We start from the raw sequence: 19,187 nt of genomic DNA, 5'->3' as shown, positions 1-19,187 counted from the left end.
CCTCCCTTTTCTCCATCTTGCGCCCAGGCCTATTTATACCCTTCATGTGGACGCTCCTGCCTTGGCCACTACTTCACAAATTCATTTTATAATTCCTTATCCTTGGCCGCTACTCCAAATATACATTTTATATTTATATCTTGGCCATCACGTACCTTTATGTATATTATATAATATATCTACATATTATACTAATCTATCAAATTCAATTGGCAGCCCACTGATCAATTCAATACCATGGTTTTACCTTACCCATTCCTTGTATATTATATATGTATATATATATATATTTATGGTAGATTCTTGCCCACCACGCACACACTCACAGACTTACTCACATATATATATATATATAATTTCTATAATATATTATGCATAATATATAATTTATTAAAATTATTATAAATTTCTCAATTAAATTATTAATCCCACTTTATGCATTATAATTATAATTATATTCTCAAATATTAATTTTATTTAGATTAAAATATCAAAATTTCAAAATTAATAACTCAAATTAACTAGATAAAAACAATCTTGTCTTCCGAGCCCTCACGGGATCCTTGTTTCATCTCGAAACCATTTTAGAGTTGATCTTAACACAAAATCAGAGCTCCCTCAGGGTTCTGTTGACTTTTCGAAAATCTCCTACGACAATTCGATTTTTCAGCTTGATCCACAGCTGTACTGAAAACTATTCCCGATTCAACTTCTTTTGATGCCTAAAATCATAACTCGAATCAATCGTCGATACTATTCCATTTTCCTTAAATATCTAGGGTCCAGAGCACTCCCTTCAGTCGATTCGGTTACTTAAGACTGCGATAGTGTACCCTATAGTTTCTTTTTTTTTTTTTTTCCAAAAATTCCATTTATGTCCTTCATTAAATACCGTTTATATCCTCAAATAATTCCCGGGTATTACACATTTTAAGCTAGACCCAACTCCTTGGTCGATCTGGTGCCTAGATCTCCTAGCAAACTTGAATGTTTGGTAGGAATCCCGCACCAGACCATTGGTCAAACCCAGATTCCCTGAAGTAAACTAATCCTAAAAGACAGACATAAGAACACAATGATCCATCTTGGGATCACCGGATGCTCTAAAGATTGTGCCTGCAGGCTCGTCGGGATCCCTTGACTGAGTCCAATGCTATGCTCCCAAGCTAGACCCAACTCCTTGGTTGATCCGGCGCCTAGGCCTTTTAGCAAGCTCAGATACTCGACAAGAATTCTACAGTGGAGTTTATCTATTGAAGGCATAGTTGCCCAGTGATAATTTGGTACTCCAGCCCCTGGTCAAAGTAAGATCTTTTAGGCATTCTGGAACCCTTAGTTGAGTCTAGGTGCTAAACCTGACTCATTGGCTGATATTTTTACTCTTCAATTTTGTCTAAAAACAAAATAGAAGAATGGGGGGCAATTGTTGTGCTATGAAAAAAAAAGGAAAAAAGAGTCAGAAATTATTGCTAAATGGGAGCAAAATGAAAAGGCTGGCGACAAAAGAATTGTCGCCAGCTGCCGCCAACCTTGCGGCAGCTTGCCGTGAGGAAGAACCTCGCGGCATGGGCTAGATGCGAGGCTAGCATCGCTGCCGTGAGAGGCATCCTCAATCTTCCTCGCAGCTGTTTGCTGCAATCTGCGAGTAGCCTCGCGGCTACATGCCGCGAGCTTCCGCGCCTTGTGGCAGTTTGTCGCAATCTACGAGCAGCCTCACGGCAACATGTCGTGAGGAGACTTCCGCATGATGGCTGGTCGCAAGGCTCCGCCTCGCGGCCATTTGCAGGTTGGTTGCGAGGGCCAGCCCCGCGGCACCTTGCTGCGAGCTGCCTTACGACAGATTCGTGGTGATCCCCTTTCTTCGTTGATAGTATCCCCATTCGACAACCGCCACATGTCGACACCAGTCACTCTTGAGAATCATGCCCTATAAATATTCAGCTACAGGACATTAATGGGGACTTCCAATTTTGGTAAAATCTGGACACTTTGAATGCACTTTTACTGTTTTCGTTAATAGTCATTGGGATTCAAGACTAACTTTGGTTTCGGAGGGTTTTTGCGGGGGAAGATTCCCGTGAGCCTTCTAACTAATTTTTTGGAGTATTACCAAGGTCAAATCCTTGTGGCAAACTTAGCGGCGAAGGCCAAACCTTGCGGCGAACCTTGTGGCGAAAGCAAAGCTTTGCGGCGAAGGCATAACCTTGTGGCGAGAGCTAGTGGTAAAGTCTTGTGGCGGAAGAGCTTGTGGTAAAAGAGCTAGTGACAAAGCCTTGCAATGAAAGAACTAGTGGTGAAATCTTATGGCGAAAGTTAGTGTCGAAATCCTTTCGATGAGCATCTTAGCAACGAACTCCCTTGAGCCAACTTCTCTTACGATAACTTAATCTCACCTGACAACAAACTCGAGTAGACCTCATATTATAAATTTTAATTGTTATATTTTGACAATAATAATATGAATAAGGTTTGGTTACAACAAAATATGACGAACAACTAATAAATATGTATTCGTGGAAATAGGCAGTGTGTTTGATAGGGACAATTTGGGAGAATACACTTCAATATGAGAAGGCATGATATAGAAAAATTTCGATCCGAGTAGACTTAGTCTAAGAGAATCCATTTGTTATATCTGTTAGGTATTTCAATTGCCCCCCCAAAAAAAAGGTAAACACACGGATGAACCTTTGGATTAATTCATAGGTGGACTGTTGGGTAAGTATTAAAGTGAGTATTGGATGGGGCCTTTGAGTGTATATTTGATAAAAAATTAATTTGTTGGAGAGAACTTTTTACGAATTTTAGTAAAATTATACTTATAAAAAAAAATTAGAAAGGCACGTGAGGATTCTTTATTCGTATATACCTTTTGATGTTTAAATTAGTATATAAAAAAAATGATTATTAGGGAGTATTATTGTGAGTGTACAGTAAATAAAGAATGTAATTAATGTAACTAATATGAATATGTAAAAAAAAAAAAATGCTATTTGTACGTGTCATGGGTTACATAATGATGTTTCAATGTCTAAAATGTCCTTACCTAAGGTGCTGAAGCACAGTGATATGTAGTGAGACAAGGTGTATTTATGTTATTTATGTACATTGTGTAGCTCAATATATACATAAATGATGTATAAGTAATATGACTAAAAAAAAATCATTTTCTCAAGAAAAATGCTATTGGTATATCATTATATACACCTTGGACTACATAATGATGTACTAATGTTTAAAATGTTCATACCTAAGGTGTTAAAGGCATAATAAGACGAGAAATATTTATATTATTTGTGCCTTGTGTATCTTAAAATATACATAAATGATATATAAATAGTATTACTCTTTTCTCGATAAAAAAAATATATGCCTGTGGTTCTTGGGAGGTTATAAGTCCAGAATTAGGGGACTGTAAGCACGGATATCTGGTTATAAAAAAAAAAAAAAAGTTATTTATGCGTTCTTACCAAAAATGTCGGAGGTGAACACGTGTCACTTGGATACGAGGATTGCTGTTTTGGGTCAAACTCAGGTGGGGTTAACAGAAATCTACTTACTGCGGAGTAGGTTCTCGGACTTTACAGCTGCCGAAGAAATATCAAATATCTCAGCACCGCCTTAGGGCTATAAGTTTTGGGGCACTACCGGACGGCGCCACATCTCTGCTGATTCTGCTGCGATGGGAACCACCAATTCGGAACTGGAACAACTCTTCGAAGAGAAGAAGCGCGTCAGGAACCCTCTCGTCCCCTTCGGTATTCAGTCTCCAAATCCTTTCTATAGTTTTGTATCATACGCAACATTCATTCCACGGATCATCCTTGCACTCTGTTATTGTTGCTATATTGAATCGAATTTCATGGCAATCTATTTGGGTTTATGTAACTAGGTTAGGAACATAGTAGTTTGGGAAACGAAGAATAGCCAATTGTTTCTCAGGTTTTGGGGGAAAAGGAAGAGACAAATATCATTCCACGCGAGATTCTCATTTTTCTTCAATTTTGTGGTTTACGTGTATTTTATAAGAGTTTTATATGCCTGATCCGTGGACGTGTATATACGTGGCGAGCTTTGTATGAATAAGAGTATATTGCATCTATTTGATGTTTGTTTTAGAACTTGATTGGAGTAATATCTAGGTTGAAACTTGAATATTTTTTTTGTCCAAGCAAGATGAATTTCTTGTTGGTGCCTGTGAAGATGGTTGTGGTGAAGTTGTGGTTGGTAATTCAGTAAGTACAGGATCAGGAGAGATAGTGACGGAAGTTTCTGGTAGCGGAGATGAGGAATGGGGATTATGGTGTCAAAAGGTTTTTGTTACATTTGTCAAAAGAGTTTGTTTCTCCGGTGACAATGCTTGGATTATGCAATTTCCAGTAGTCTTGGAAGCAGAGTAACTTTGTGGACATGGTGACATTAGGCATTAGGGACTTCTATTTATTTTGCTTGTCAACATTGGGGACTAATCGATTTGTGGTTGGCCCTTTATTACATGGGCACTTCAGGGAGTATACAGAACCTATGATGGAAACTGAATGCATGGTAATTAGTGCATGAATATGGCATGAGTGGAAAAAATATGGATTGTAGGATAAAGTAACTTAAAAGTAGAAAAGGAAGCATTTGGGGCTATGCCACTAGGATTGAACTTTCTTGGAGGTGAGCCCACGCACAAAATTTGTGTGTGCTAGCTGATGCTCATGGCTTTCATCATAAAAAATGGGGGGATTTTTGGATTTGGAAGGTTAGTTTAGCTGACTTAAATTAGTTTCTCTCTCTCATTTACTAATAGCTATGAGTAAAATAACTGTTGTGAATATTTCCCTCCACCATGTACGACCCTTATTTTGTTCAATTGGATGGTAGAAATATAGGTAGTAGATTGAGCAGACACCTAGTTCTTGCGTGCTTTTAATTTTTTTCTCCAGTTGGGAGCTGGATGGTTGTGATCCTGGAAAATGAGGAATTCCATGGGGTTGATAGAGCTGTGGAAAGGAGAACTGTTGTGGTGGGTTCGAACTTTATCCTGTTTAGAGTTCCAATATCTTGTCTGTTATTTTTAATCATTGCATTTGGGCTTGCTTTTCTTCTTTAAACATCTTAGATTTCTTCTTCTTTTGTCCAAACTAAATTAGAAAATAAAATTTGCAAGCACTCCATCCAATCAACACGTAGTTTATGCATTATTAGGAATTGTTTTCTCTGTAGACAGGTTGCCTGATCCAAAACGTCCAGCTGCGGCAGCTTTAGCCTTTTCTTCTATGTTCTCCATGATTGAACTTGTGTTGCTTCATCCTATTTCAGGTGCGTTTCTCACTGCGGGGGTACTCACAGCGGGGTTAATCAGTTTCAGACGGGGTAATTCCCAATTGGGTCAGCAGCTGATGCGCGCTCGTGTTGTCGCTCAAGGTGCTACTGTTGCATTAATGGTTGGCACTGCGTATTATTACGGGGACAAGCTCTGAATGGTTCCTGATGGTGGAGTTTGTTTGCCTCCGATTTATATTTGCTTTTCTCGTCTGATTCGATCGTCAAAATATTAACCGACCACAAATGATGGATCATAGCTCTTGTCAATGGCATTCTTTTTAGTTCAGGCCAATGTATTATTATAACTCTCTTCTTATTTTTCTAACAAATCCGAGGCCATGACTGCTTGTTCTAAACCAGAAATAATGCAACCAAATTTGTTGGAGCAAGCTGCTGCTCCCCAGAGCCAGAGTTGATATTAAGATGAATGGCATAATTGATTACTTGTACACAAGAGGCTGCCTTTGAGTAGTTGAAATTTCTCTGTAGATAGTTCTGAATATACGTCTGAAATATCTAGCAGATTCCAAACATGGATGCAAAGGCACCTGAGAAAGATTGCTTGCTTGTGTTTGTCTTTGAACTGCCTCTCAAGTAGCTTCATGCAAATCTGGATTCTCTCTATTCCTGAATTTTTCATCTTGATATAGTCAAGTTTGGCGTAATTTTTCTGCCCTTCTCAGCTCATGACCACTTAAAAGCTAAAAAAACCCAAACTTACTACCGATGAATCCCAGCATTTAACTTCCTCTTTTGACTAAAAAAAAGTAGTTACTTTTTTACCTTATCGCAAAACCAAACAGACTATTAATAAATCCCAGCATGTACTTAGTTCTTTTTTTTTTTTTTGGGGGGGGGGGGGGGGGGGGGGGGGGTGCTATATATTATATAACTTGAGATTAAAGCAACGCCATGGAGCCGAGACTCTGATATTCTTTCTTAATTGTTGTTGATATGGTAATCAGATATAAATCACGAATAATTGCCGCCGTGCTCGTGGGTGTTAATTAATTTATTTTTACGAGAATGAAAGCAGAACAGTATATATATACATTTGCAATGAAAACTGGCGGTCACGACACGAATCACGATCTTTGAGATTGAAGGAAGGCAGGGCGGTGCGGTGCTTGCTTGCTGGTCGCCATTACCGAGGAGAGGCGTGGGCTTGTCAACTGTGGAGAAGAGCCAAAGCCGCCTCAGCTTCCACCATTTGTCTCGCCTTCTTTCACAGCTGCGTGCGCAACAGAAGAATAAGAAGTACGCAAAGGCAAAGGCAAAAGCCCACGTACGTGTTACACGATATGTCGTCATCGTCTCGCCACCTTGCACGTGCCCACTCTGATCAAAACCATGTCATCTCCACGCACATTATTCCTCTCTCTCTCTCTCTCTCTTTCCACCTATCTTTTCTTCTCTCTCTTTTTTTTTTTCTTCTAATCTTTCCCATTGTGGATCGGTGTATTTTCCACCGCTTGTTTGGGGACTTTCTTCACCGTAAAGAGAACGCACCGGCGATCTGTTTTAACAGTGCGCGTGCGTGCGGTTTTTCTGATTTGACGGTCAGTATGGTTCCGGTTGCCAAAGTTTCTCTTTGTATGCGAACTTCTGTTAATCGCATGGTTGTTGGAGGAAATCGTGAAGCCTATTAGATAAGAAAGAGATCTTCGACGGTGTGCGGAAAGCGTTTGCTTGACGCATTCAACCTCCCGCCTCGCCTCAATTCCAGGCTACGCTGATTGTGTTCCTTCGATTTAAAATTCAAAATCGTGCATTCGATCGGCTTCCCGTTTTCAATACGTAGGGAGATTAACTCTTGTGCCTTGTGACTTGGTGAATTGTGTGCTTCCTCCCGCTGATTTTTGGTGTCATTCCAGCCATTTCAGTACGGTTTCATATTGCACGTTTCTGTTGCTTTTGATTTGTGTTGTTGATTGTTTCTAGACCTGCAAACGGGACAACTGGTTTTCACATCGTAATCAAAATTGTGAGTGCAAATTGTGACATAAAAATTACTTAAATTTTGGTATTATTAACTTCAATGCAAAAGTGTTTTATTTTTTGTTAAGGAGCAGACCTCTTTCTATTCTGATGCCAAGGTTCTACAATGAACAACTTTTCTGTCAAGAGGAAAGTTCATGCAGAGATTGCTATATGTATTAGACTTTTCAATTGACACATTGATGACTCTTTTCACTGCCAAGGTAGATATGAATCAGTCCACAAAGTTCTCTAAAAGAGGGTCTGAATATGTGAAATCTCTTTGTTTATGCATGCAACTTCTTTAACCTCACCATGCCCAGTGGTTTTACAAATAATGGAAGCAGAGGAATCGCTGCATGCCATTTTTTGGCCTAGTATTACCCTTGATGATGGAGAAGCGACTATCCATTGCCTGTAAAAGGATTTCAAATACATCATAGTTGATCTTTAGTTCTTGGGACGCATTGCCAATTTTAAGTACTCGATTTTGCCAGCTTTGGAGATGCTTAGAATACATGACAGTTGCTTTGCTCCCTAGCATGTTCTTTTTCTCCACTTTCTTTCAAAGAAGAGCTCCTTATCAATACTGAGAGTAGGGCTGATAACTCTGATATGATTGATGCCTTTTAAGAGAAAGGAATTCTAATATGAGGGGCTTTTAATAGTCCAGAGTTTTCATGGAGTTTCTTTTTCAACTTCTGTGATTATCATAATTGGATTTTTAGACTACAGTATCCTGTAACAGTTGTAGTTTGATAGTGTACACGTGTGTTTAATTTCTTTATATGTCAATGAAAGAGATAGTCATGTGAAATTTATAGACAATGAAGATCGCTTGGAGATCTGTCCAGAGCATCAGGGAAATTTTTTGAAACTTGAATAAATGCATGTTGGAGTTTTATGTTTCATTTGAATAGCAGAAGAAGTATGAAAGGAAAGCTGCCTCCCAAACATAATGCACTTTCCCTGGAGCTTTTGTGGTTACAAGATTATTCTTCTTGTATTTTTTAAAGTTACTGCGTACTACCTTTAGTCAGATCCAATTCTGATTGTTCAATTATTGTAATGTATTTATTTTTCTTATATGTTTTGAGTTCTAATTTTAATGGACCTACATTGGATCAAAATTTTCACCGGTTGCTTTGTTTTTTTTGTTCTGATTTTTTGCAGGGTGATAAATTCATAAGTTATCCAGATTAAGAAAATGTCTTCTCCAAGCAAGAGGAGAGATATGGATGTCATGAAATTGTATGTTTCTCAAGTAATGTGCTATTTTAGTTCTATAGTCATTGCCTTTTGTTTCTACTTATTGGGACATATATATATATATATATTATAAATATGTGCTATCACATTATCCCACAAATAATACAACACTGTATGCTATATTTTGGGATAAATATGCACTATGACGTTATCCCTGCCAAAAGTAATCCCTTCTGTTTCATTCTTTAAGAATTGAATAGCTATTGTGTCTAGCATGTCTAGCAAGTCTTGGGTCCATATCCATTTTGGCTTTGCTTGTCCTTTACACAAAGAGGTGCCTCTGTTTCCAGCTTTTCCTCCATCAATTTCTCATATGTTGCTCAATGTGGATAGTATCTTTTCAATTTTATTACTGATCTTTTGAGTTTTGTGTTCATGTTATAGGATGATGAGTGATTACAACGTGGAGCCGATAAATGATGGGATCAATGAGTTCAATGTGGAATTCCATGGTCCAAAAGAAAGTAATGTTTCTGCTTGTCCATGCTACTTGCTTATTGATATAGGATCTAAATAATTGTTGCTGCAGACTCTCTATCTGTCCGCTTATGTTTTTAGTGTAACTTGATTATGCTTCAAATTGGAACATGATTTGTTATTATGAGTTTGCTGTCTCAATTCATGTTATCTGCATGACCTCAAAGATAAACAGTACAACATTAACCTTTTGTGTAAATTCTGGGGCTTATTAATCTATTGTTTCTGGCATCAAACTAGCCAACTCATAGGTTTGGGTTGGGTGTATATGGATAGGACCGTAGACTCTTGGCTTGTCAACACTTTCAGATTTGCATTTTAAGGTATCTGTCATGGTGGAGATGGAAGGTTCAATGTACTTTTATTTCTTCTTTAACTTTAACCTTCAAGTCCCTTGTTTGGTTGATTGATTCTAGCATTAGGCTACTTTTTTGTGCAAGACAAATATGCTGAGCACTTCAATTTCTGTTGAAGGGGAAACAATGTGCCGGGTTGTCTTTTACCACTTGAGCTACATTTGCGGAGTCTATATTGCAAATATTTGGTTGCTAAAATGAAATCTTTTGCTATAGACAAAATAACACCTTTGATCTCCCCCTGCCTTCCCTCCTTTGTGTAAATAATAGCCCTAATGTTTTTTCACTGATTTTCAGAAATGTACTAGTGGAAACTTTAAATGTCTGTAGTGTGGAAACCACCGTAGCTTGCTTATTCTCTTGTTGTCCTTGTTTATGCGAGATTGGTGGAGCTTATTCCTCTGATATAGATTTGCCTTGAATGTGATTCTATGCTTATTTTATAATTCAATCTTCTTCCTTTTTTGTCAATTGCAAGTTTTTGATTGGTAGAGCTGTAGAAATGCTTTGAGGAATGGCTTTTTCATTATATTTGAGCATGTTAGGTCAGATTCCACTTAACCATCTTATTATATTGTTAATATCACAGATTATTACCAAAGCATTCAATCTGCCCAAATGAATGATTCAGCATACATTGTTGCTCCCATGGAATGAAACCGTTTAACTGTACTATGAGAATTACAGTCCTTTAAAGCTACCATTAGAGAAGAATGAGAATGAGATCTAGGCAGTAGCGTGTTAAACAAAACAGAGATATTTTTTAGCTTGGGAAAAGACATGAAAAATCATATGAATTGAAAAGACTTGATCTCTGAGCATTTCCACCAAAAGGAGCTAACATGCCAACTGCTTTGTCTCAGAAGCTGGTCAATTTTTTATTTTCCCACATTCATCAAGTTGTTAAGTTGCCATGATATGCAATGAACTTCAAAGCCTTTGTTTATTTTTTTCCCTAAGATTTCTATGCCTGAAGACTAGCTAGTAATTTCTAATTATATCTTATTGATGATGTCTCGCTTGCAGGCCTTTATGAAGGTGGTGTCTGGAAAGTCCGTGTTGAGCTGCCGGATGCTTACCCATATAAGTCACCTTCCATTGGGTTTCTAAACAAAATATTCCACCCCAATGTTGATGAGCTGTGAGCCTACATACACTCATTTAGCTTGTCATACCATCTATTTATATAAAACTATCCTATTCCTATACTCATCTGAAGTACTTTTGTTTCTGAAGTTGTTACTAACTGGAAATCTTTTGTTAATTTTAGGTCTGGTTCCGTGTGCTTGGACGTGATTAATCAATCCTGGAGTCCAATGTTTGGTAATTATTTACTGTTTAGTCAACAACTACTAAATCAATCTATCAAATTTTCCCAAATTATCATAGCACCCTTACCCCCAACTGGGCCAGTTTACTCTCAAAATGTAATTGACACACACATGAAGTAGTAAGCTTTGTTCAAAATGAAAATGTTTGAACTTCTGGTTAGATCTTAATGTTTTGCCAATTAGCCATTGCCTAAATAAAGAAGGTGCTTAAAGTGTCGTTGCAACACCACTCAAGTTCACCAATGCCATTAGTTGTGTTTGTTTGGCTAATGTATTTGACCACCTTTTGGGGACATTTATTATCTTACCAGAATATTTTTTGGACCATACAGATCTGCTCAATGTGTTTGAGGTTTTTCTGCCACAACTTTTGCTATATCCAAATCCTTCGGATCCTTTAAATGGTGATGCAGCATCCTTGATGATGAAGGATAAGCAGCAATATGAACAAAAAGTGAAAGGTGAATTTCTGTGTTTTGTTTTTGTTTTTTTTTTATGTTGCAGCTGTAGTAGCATCATAAACAGGATATTGTTCATGTAGTAATGACAGGATTTTGATTTATCCATTTTTGTTCTTTGTTTTGGTTGGTTCTTTATAAGTAACTTTCCTTGACTTTTTCCCCCTTCTGGTTTGTGAGCCCTCTCTGCATTGCCATGGGGCTACAACTCACGTGACATACAGGTCAAAACTCAGAAGTTACCTTAATTCAATTCAAGGTCCAATATTGCAAAATTATTTCATGTGCCCTTTACTTCATCGTTCCTGTGACCATTATTACTTCGTGAATCTGGAAATCCTTTTTGGCAGAAAAATCCAAGGACTAAATGTGTACTCTGTTTTCCTGATCACTTATTTCTTGCTACATATGACGACAGAGTATTGTGAACGTTACGCGAAGAAAGAAAATATCGCTGGCGCTTTGGCAGAAGAGAGTGACGAGGAGAAGACCGATGGAGATGTCAGCGATGGACGGAGCGTGTCTAGCGAAGACGATGATGTCGCCGGAAATGCAGACCCTTGAGGGAATAAACTGCCCCTGGGTTCGAGATACCAAATTGATTTGATGTTGGCTCGTTATACTTATACAGACGAGGGCATGTTTATTGCTTGTAAAATTATTTAACTGGGGAAGTTAGGGACCGGCCAATTTGATTCTAACATATTTGCTCAGAAAAGGAGTGGAAATGAAGATTATTGCTTTTGTTGAGTCTCCTTTATCCCATTAGGCCATTGTCAATTGCTTTTGATTATGTCTTCGGCAATGTAATTAACCTTAATGTTTGGTATGATATGATATATAACTGTTGAATTAGCCTTTAAGAAATTGGGCACGAAGATGACGTTTTGATCCAAAGGTGGTTTCCCTCAATGTGAACACAAACAACAGGACAAGTGTGAAATGTGCAGCATATGCTCAGCCAAACCCCCCCCCCCCCCCCCCCCCCCCCCCAAAAAAAAAAAAAAAAAAAGCAGTATATTGTGGGATGGGATTTGGACGAGACTAAGACTGGCTTTTTTTTTTTGTTATTTTCAGATTGTTTTTAATTTTTATTTTTTTTAAATAGTAAAAATATGTTTATTTTTATATTTTTAAAAATAAAAAAATTCAAAACAATAAAAAATCATTTTAACTGTTTTTATCATAAACATATTTAAAATTTTCAAAATACAGAAAATACTACAAATAAAAAGAATACATTTATAATTTTAAAATAGATATTCAAAACACAAAATTTAAAATTCTAAACTAAAAACTGAAATACAAAAGAGAAAATCCCCTATTGGATTGATACTTTTCTCCATTCGAATCTTCAATGAATTTATTAGGTGTGCTTTGATGATATAATTAATTCCAGCCACGTTGCAATCTCAAGTCTGTCAACTTCGCTAACTTTGTCATTAATTTTGGACTTTTTGGACTTTCTTATCAGCTATCGATGAAAACTTGTAATCACTAAATTAGATATATTTTTATTTAAAAAAAACATAATTTACGTATCATAATATAATCCAAGATTAATTTTAGAGTAACGTCACTGAGGAGGACTTGAAAATTCATTCTCGACCCCTTCTAACTGCCGGCACCTTAACTTAAGTGATCAGCTCGATCCCTTTGGCTTATTATTCAACACTTTTAGTGACGATCCAAGTAAACGCTACAAATTCTTCTTGTGGAGACCGCCATTTGGCATATGACCAACTTGAACTTCCAACCATGATACCAACATTGAGATCATCTCCTTCCATAGTTTCAACAACACAGACCATCGTATCAGTTCCTTTGACATCCAAAATGAATCGAAACCCGATCTGGGTAGTCTCGATTCTGTTCTTTCTCACGCACAGAACAAAATCTGATGAAGGAGAGAGCCGGGACTCGCTGATCGAGTTCTACAGAAGACTCTCCAGCAGCAGCAGCCCGCCTGACCCTGTCTCAGGCTGGAACTCATCCTCTTATCCTTGTAAGGATCAGTGGAGGGGTGTGACCTGCGATAACCGGACTCTTTCTGTGAAGAAAATCCAGCTTGATGGTATGAATTTTACAGGAACTTTCGATGCAAGTACTCTCTGCGACGTGCGGTCTGTCGCCACATCTCTTACAACCATCAGTCTCAATGACAATAGCCTCACTGGAGAACACCTTGACGAGATCTCAAAATGCACACAGCTCACTAATCTTCATATGGGTAGGAACCGGTTCTCTGGCAGCCTTCCTGACTCTCTTTCGAGGTTGAATAATCTGAAAGGGCTCGACATATCTAGGAACAGCTTCTCTGGAAGGTTGCCTGATCTTGCACTGATATCAGGCTTGCAAGAGTTCTTGGCTCAGAACAATCAGCTCTCCGGTGACATTCCAAGTTTCAATTTCCCAAACTTTCTGCAGTTCAATGTTTCCTTCAACAATTTCACCGGTAGCATTCCATTTGGGGGCGGCGATTTGCCTGCCAGTAGTTTCATGGGTAATCCTGAGCTGTGCGGAGATCCATTGCCAAAGAAATGCCCATCACAGCCCCCAGAATTGCCGCCAGAACCTGACCAGCCAAAGAAGTCCAAAGGGGACTCAGACTTTGAGGTGATAATGTTTTCAGGCTACATCCTCATAGGATTGGCTCTTTTTCTTACCATCATTCTTAAGCTGTGTAAAAGAGACCAGAAAAAAGAAGAGACCAAGGAGTGTTCAGCAAACAAGGTTGCGTCGGTTGATGACAGTTTATACAGCCCAAGCAAGGCATCAGGGAAGTATAAAGCAAGTCTAAGCAAGCCAGAAATCTCAGCTGCATCAGCTCAAAGTGTTGAGATGGCTTCATCGTCGCTGATCGTTCTCGCTAGTCCAGAGGTGAACGGATTGAAATTCGAGGATTTGCTCAAGGCTCCAGCCGAGTTGCTTGGGAGAGGAAAGCATGGCACTGTCTATAAGGTACTCTGCGACCAAGGCTTCACACTGGCTGTCAAAAGGATTAGGGACTGGCCGATTTCCCCCCACGATTTCAAGCGGAGGATGCGCAGGTTGGACCAAGTGAAGCATCCAAATGTGTTGCCAGCCGTGGCTTTCTACTGTTCCCAGCAAGAGAAGCTTTTGGTCTACGAGTATCAGGAGAATGGAAGCCTCTTCGAGCTTCTCCATGGTAACTCCATTTCTTTCTTTCTTTCTAATTAACCATTGCTGTTAGTATATATGGACTACTTCACAAAGAATAATCTTCATCTTCAGCCAATATTACGCCTTACCATATCCATATTCATTAGAAACCGAAAAAGAGTTCGAAAAGTGAAAATTTATTGGCAGAGAATGAATTACATTTCTTGTTTGATGATATGAAATGATGGTTTACTTCAGGAAGCCAAAATAGGGGAGCCTTTGACTGGAGCAGCAGGCTTGGCATTTCAGCCACAGTAGCCGATGCACTGGCTTTCATGCACCAATCTCTCGGAGCAGATGGGATTGCTCACGGGAACTTAAAATCCTCAAACATTCTGCTAAACAAGAACATGGAACCCCGGATCAGCGAGTATGGTCTAGTGACAGTAGACAACGAATTTCAGCCATCAGCCGCTGGTTTCAATAGTCAGAGCGATGATCCAAGCAGTGGCTTCAGAGCAGACATTTACAGTCTCGGTGTGATTCTTCTTGAGCTGCTAACTGGAAAGATGGAGGTTCAGAACAATGGCATGGGCTTGGCGAGATGGGTTCTGTCTGTGGTTCGAGAAGAGTGGACCGTGGAGGTGTTCGATAAAGGGTTGATTCAAGAAGGTGCAAGTGAGGAGAGGCTGATGAACTTGCTGCTGGTGGCTCTGAAATGTGTCAGCTCCCCTGAAACCAGGCCTAGCATCAACCAGGTTGCTCTCATGCTCAACACCCTAAAAGAGGAGGATGAGAGATCCATAGTTTCTGAAACATAATCAAGCAAGCAAGCAAACAAGAACATCTTTGGCTTGTTCCAGAGCTTGAGGAAACGGAAACTCCCAGAGAGAACCCTCTTAATTTCTTTCATCCTATCTCTGTGTTTTTCTGTAGATGTTAGCCGGCTCTCGAATGCAGTGTATCCTCCACACAAGTTCAAACTCATGAACATATTGCAGGTTTTTATTCTAGTTACTAATTGCAGTCACATCACCTCAGTGGTTGATCTATCTTCAACCAACGATGTCAATTGGAAAATATTCATTAACAGATGATTAAGGAAGAGATGCGATGTTGTAGATGATAGTGATCATAATCATGCCTGCATTACCAAATTAATGGCAAGTCCTCACCAACTCTCTTTACATAACCAATGGTTAAGGAAGAATATCATTGGTTTGATGCTTAATCCTTAAAATTTAAAAAGCACATCCAAACAACTCACAAAAGGCAAGTAATACATCTTGGGACAAAGCCATCAAGAAATGTGCTGTAATATTGACATTTGATCAAGAATGGAATTATTTAATTGTCCTTTATAGAATGAAAAAACAATTCTTGAAATCAAATCGGGTTTTGTTATACCCATTGATTTCCCAGTTGGGTTTTTTTTTGGTGGCAAATTCGTGCAAGGACTGAAGAAAAAGTCTAAGTTTGACTTGCGAGTTCTGAGCCAATAAGTGGGCCGTAGGGTGGGTTACTTCCGATCAAGCCCAGGCCCACCTCTTACCCACTCGATGAGGTACTTTTGTCGCTAATGGTTGACCTGCAGGCTTCACGCGCTTCTCTGGGGCGCGTGCCGCATCCAGACCCGTTTCTTTTTGGCATTCTTTAACCTTCACTTGGGGCAGTTTGAAAGAGAGAGAGAGAGCGCAACCGATCTTCATAATAACCCGTCCATTTCACATGGAAGAAGAACTAAGAATGAATTGAGTTTTAGGGTTTTGCTGCTGCAGTTTCAGGTTCCACTTTAGAGGGCTTCTATAATCACATAATTAGTGGTTTATTCTGCATCAAGGTAGGTGATCCGTCACCCGTCAAATCTTAATATTTTTTGTTTGTGCCATCTTCTTGCTCTTGCTTGGTCTGGGAGTTGGCCTGCCTGCAAGCTAGCATAACTCCATAGCCGCTAGCTGTAAAAGGGGTCCAGTTTGGCTCAAATCTGAGGGCAGAAGTTGTAGGCTTGAGGGGTTTAGGATTGTTCACAGAAATGGGGTCTGACTTCCGAGTAAAGTAAAGCCCGATGATCTGTTCAATGTTGGAAATCGGAGAGCAAGGATGGCTTCTTGAGCACGCCCATTTGAAAATGTCTTGGATTCAGCATCAAATCAACCGGAGAGATGGTGTTTTGACATACCCACCTCCTCTCTCATCGTCTTCACCCTCTTCTCTCTATGGTGATACTTTCCATAAACAATCACCCCCTTCTTCATCCTCTTCAGCACCATCTGGAACCAAAATTAGTCCAGCTGTTCTATTCATTATAGTGATCTTAGCTGTTCTGTTTTTTATATCTGGCCTTCTCCACCTGCTTGTTAGATTCCTCATGAAGCACCCCTCTTCTTCTTCTCACTCTAGCGATAGACACAGAGAGAGTTCTAGTTCTGATGCTCTCCAAAGGCAACTGCAACAACTCTTTCATCTTCATGACTCTGGTCTGGATCAAGCTTTTATAGATGCTCTACCAGTTTTCATGTACAAGGAGATAGTGGGTGCTAAAGAGCCATTTGACTGTGCTGTTTGTCTCTGCGAATTTTCTGAGAAAGATCAGCTGAGGTTGCTTCCTATGTGTAGCCATGCTTTCCACATCAATTGTATAGATACTTGGCTCCTGTCCAACTCAACTTGCCCGCTTTGTAGAGGAGCTCTCTTTACTCCTGAACTCACCATTGAAAACCCAGTAATTGATTTTGATGATTTGGGAGAAGAGCTTGGGTTTGCTAATAGTGGAGAAAATGGGTTTCTTTCTAGTCACAAAACACTGGAAATTGAAGAAATTGTCAGCAAAAAAGAGGTATTGCCCGTAAGACTGGGTAAGTTCAGAAAATTGGATGATGGCAATGGGGAGACAGCTGGAGGGGAGACCAGTAGCAGTAATTTGGATGCAAGAAGATGTTACTCAATGGGTTCATATCAGTACGTTGTTGGCGAAACAAACCTCAGGGTGGCCTTGAGACCCGACCGAGATGGGCTTGATGTGAGCCCCGCGAGAGGAGTAGAACACAAGAGCAGTATGGTTGACGGTGAGATGGATGGGAAGAAGATTAGCATTGGGTCTAAAACAGATAGCTACTCGGTTTCGAAGATCTGGCTCTGGTCTAAGAAGGGAAAATTTGCTATTTCTTCAGAAACCCAATGAATTATCCTTCTCACAACATTTGATTTGCCAAGGATGGGAAGAACAATGGGTATGTGAAACGGAATTTTCTTCTTTGTTTTCTTGGTTGATTATTGGCAATCCATTGAATCTTAGCCTTTCTATGCTACTCATCTTTTTGAAAGTTATTGAGATGACTATTCAAGAATGTGCTGGTTGCTATGGCCCCCTGGATGTTGTTGCTTCATCTTTTGCTTCCAACTTGAAACCCAGTATTTTCCTTGGATTTGCTTCCAAATTTTGGATCAGGAGCATTTTCTTGATCTAGGAACAAATTTGTAATGTCTCATCTACCATGGAGGAGCATATGAATGTGATGGTATTTGGCTCCATTGACACATGCCGTCAATTTTATCTGTTGAGGGGAAAACGTTCAGGTAATGGTTATTATTCGTTGACTGTGATTTGGAACCGCTGATAGGAGTAGGACATACTCGAGCCTGTGCATATCTGTCCTAGCACAAAATTTACTATATTACCCAAAACAGTGTACCATTTAAAGCTGAGTTATGCTAGTGGAGACAAACTCTAATGATGCATTCAGAGGATTTCATGTTTGTAGGGAGAATCTTATTCCCCTCTGCTTGCTTCTCTTTTATTCTCTGAAAACAGTCTGGTAATGAAATAATCAATAGATTCTCATTTTCTTTGTAGTTTTAATCACTCTATGAAACCTGTTGTCAGATCACACATCTCATTTGCTTTCAGAAGATTGTCTTTTTCTTCATTATTTTGGATGAGGGAGCGTGCAGTATTTATCTGCCTAAAATACCAGTGTGTGGTGGGGCGGATTTCTTTTGCTTTTGCTTTCCTTTTCTCTTTTTGTGGCATTGGGTTTCTTCTTCCTCTTTTCCCCCCCAAACCCCCATCTTTTCTTTTTTGCTAATCCTTTTGTTTAACCTTTTTGGGATTGTGCGAACGCTATGGCCTGTTTGGAGCCATCTTTTGGGCTGGAAGGGACATTGGTGGTGGTGGGATCCCTGAAAGCACTGTGACAGGGAGACTTTCTTTGCTGTGATTCAAATTTTGACTCTCTAGTTGGTGCTTGTGTGGGTCATGGCTGCTCCCCTGTGAAGTGTTCCTTGTTCAAAATTACCGCTAGTGCACTTGTCTCCTCGTTGCAAAGCCTTGTGAAGTTGCAGAAATTCAAACAGCTCCTAATCTCTTACTTTTCAAATCATGGCTATTAGATCAGGGTAAAAATGAACTGGGTTGGCATTAAAAATTACTACATGGAAACTGAGAAAGAGGGCATGGATAGCATCAACAGTCACATGCTGTCAAGTTGAACAAACTGCTAATGAAGTTGAAGCCAATTTCTTGTTTAGTAAAAAGAGAATGTGCCCTCTCCCCCAAGGTGGTAGCTCTGTCGCCGTTATTCCTTACATTGCCACTTAGATCTTAGATTCAAGTATGGTGTCTAACGGTTAATGTTGTGATGTAATAGAGATTTTTTCAAATCTGGGTCAAAAGGGTAACAGTACATTGGGTTCTAATCACTTGAATTTTCACCTTTACCAAGGGGAGGGGGAGGGAGAGAGAGACCGGGGGTGGGGGGGGGGGGGGGTGGGGGTGGGGGTGGGTGGGTGTAAATGGGGGGTGGGGGTGGGTGGGTGTAAATGTGGTCCTTGGATTCGATATTTGTTTATTCCAAACTAAGCTGGTGATCTATGCAATAAAAAGA

At 39.5% G+C, this 19,187-nt stretch overlaps 2 protein-coding genes across 7 annotated transcripts; both read left to right on the top strand.

The window, feature by feature from the left end:
* Positions 1-6,668: 6,668 nt before the first annotated feature.
* LOC127803790 (ubiquitin-conjugating enzyme E2-23 kDa-like) lies at positions 6,669-12,010 on the top strand. 6 transcript variants are annotated; one of them, XR_008023574.1, is made up of 7 exons: positions 6,669-7,195; positions 8,464-8,541; positions 8,944-9,023; positions 10,419-10,533; positions 10,663-10,819; positions 11,056-11,184; positions 11,600-11,748. XR_008023574.1 is itself a non-coding variant. In XM_052340276.1 (7 exons), the coding sequence occupies exons 2-7, from the start codon at positions 8,498-8,500 to the stop codon at positions 11,743-11,745; spliced, it is 567 nt and encodes a 188-aa protein (XP_052196236.1). In that variant the 5' UTR covers positions 6,683-6,872; positions 8,464-8,497; the 3' UTR covers positions 11,746-12,010. The 6 variants fall into 6 exon arrangements, 5 of the variants coding, with proteins under 5 accessions (XP_052196236.1, XP_052196235.1, XP_052196233.1 ...); XM_052340276.1 differs by having other exon boundaries at positions 6,683-6,872; positions 10,663-10,715; positions 11,600-12,010; XM_052340275.1 differs by having other exon boundaries at positions 6,683-7,110; positions 10,663-10,715; positions 11,600-12,010.
* Positions 12,011-12,848: 838 nt separating this feature from the next.
* On the top strand, positions 12,849-15,537 carry LOC127803789 (probable inactive receptor kinase At2g26730). The gene is made up of 2 exons (XM_052340272.1): positions 12,849-14,350; positions 14,563-15,537. Exons 1-2 carry the CDS (start codon positions 12,940-12,942, stop codon positions 15,123-15,125), a joined length of 1,974 nt encoding a protein of 657 aa, XP_052196232.1. The 5' UTR covers positions 12,849-12,939; the 3' UTR covers positions 15,126-15,537.
* The last annotated feature ends 3,650 nt before the right edge of the window (positions 15,538-19,187 follow it).

This window comes from Diospyros lotus, chromosome 6 (genome assembly GCF_014633365.1).
Source record: "Diospyros lotus cultivar Yz01 chromosome 6, ASM1463336v1, whole genome shotgun sequence".
Taxonomy (NCBI): domain Eukaryota; kingdom Viridiplantae; phylum Streptophyta; class Magnoliopsida; order Ericales; family Ebenaceae; genus Diospyros; species Diospyros lotus.
Note: the sequence above shows the minus strand (reverse complement) of the source record. Positions and strands in the feature narration are given on the sequence as shown.

Excerpts from the sequence above, each read along its gene's own strand:
- LOC127803790 (XM_052340276.1), top strand. The coding sequence starts at position 8,498 with ATGTCTTCTCCAAGCAAGAGGAGAGATATGGATGTCATGAAATT. Across the intron at positions 10,716-11,055 it reads ATCCTGGAGTCCAATGTTTG|ATCTGCTCAATGTGTTTGAG; the intron begins GTAATTATTTAC and ends TGGACCATACAG. Across the intron at positions 11,185-11,599 it reads ATATGAACAAAAAGTGAAAG|AGTATTGTGAACGTTACGCG; the intron begins GTGAATTTCTGT and ends ATATGACGACAG.
- LOC127803789 (XM_052340272.1), top strand. The coding sequence starts at position 12,940 with ATGATACCAACATTGAGATCATCTCCTTCCATAGTTTCAACAACACAG. Across the intron at positions 14,351-14,562 it reads CCTCTTCGAGCTTCTCCATG|GAAGCCAAAATAGGGGAGCC; the intron begins GTAACTCCATTT and ends GGTTTACTTCAG.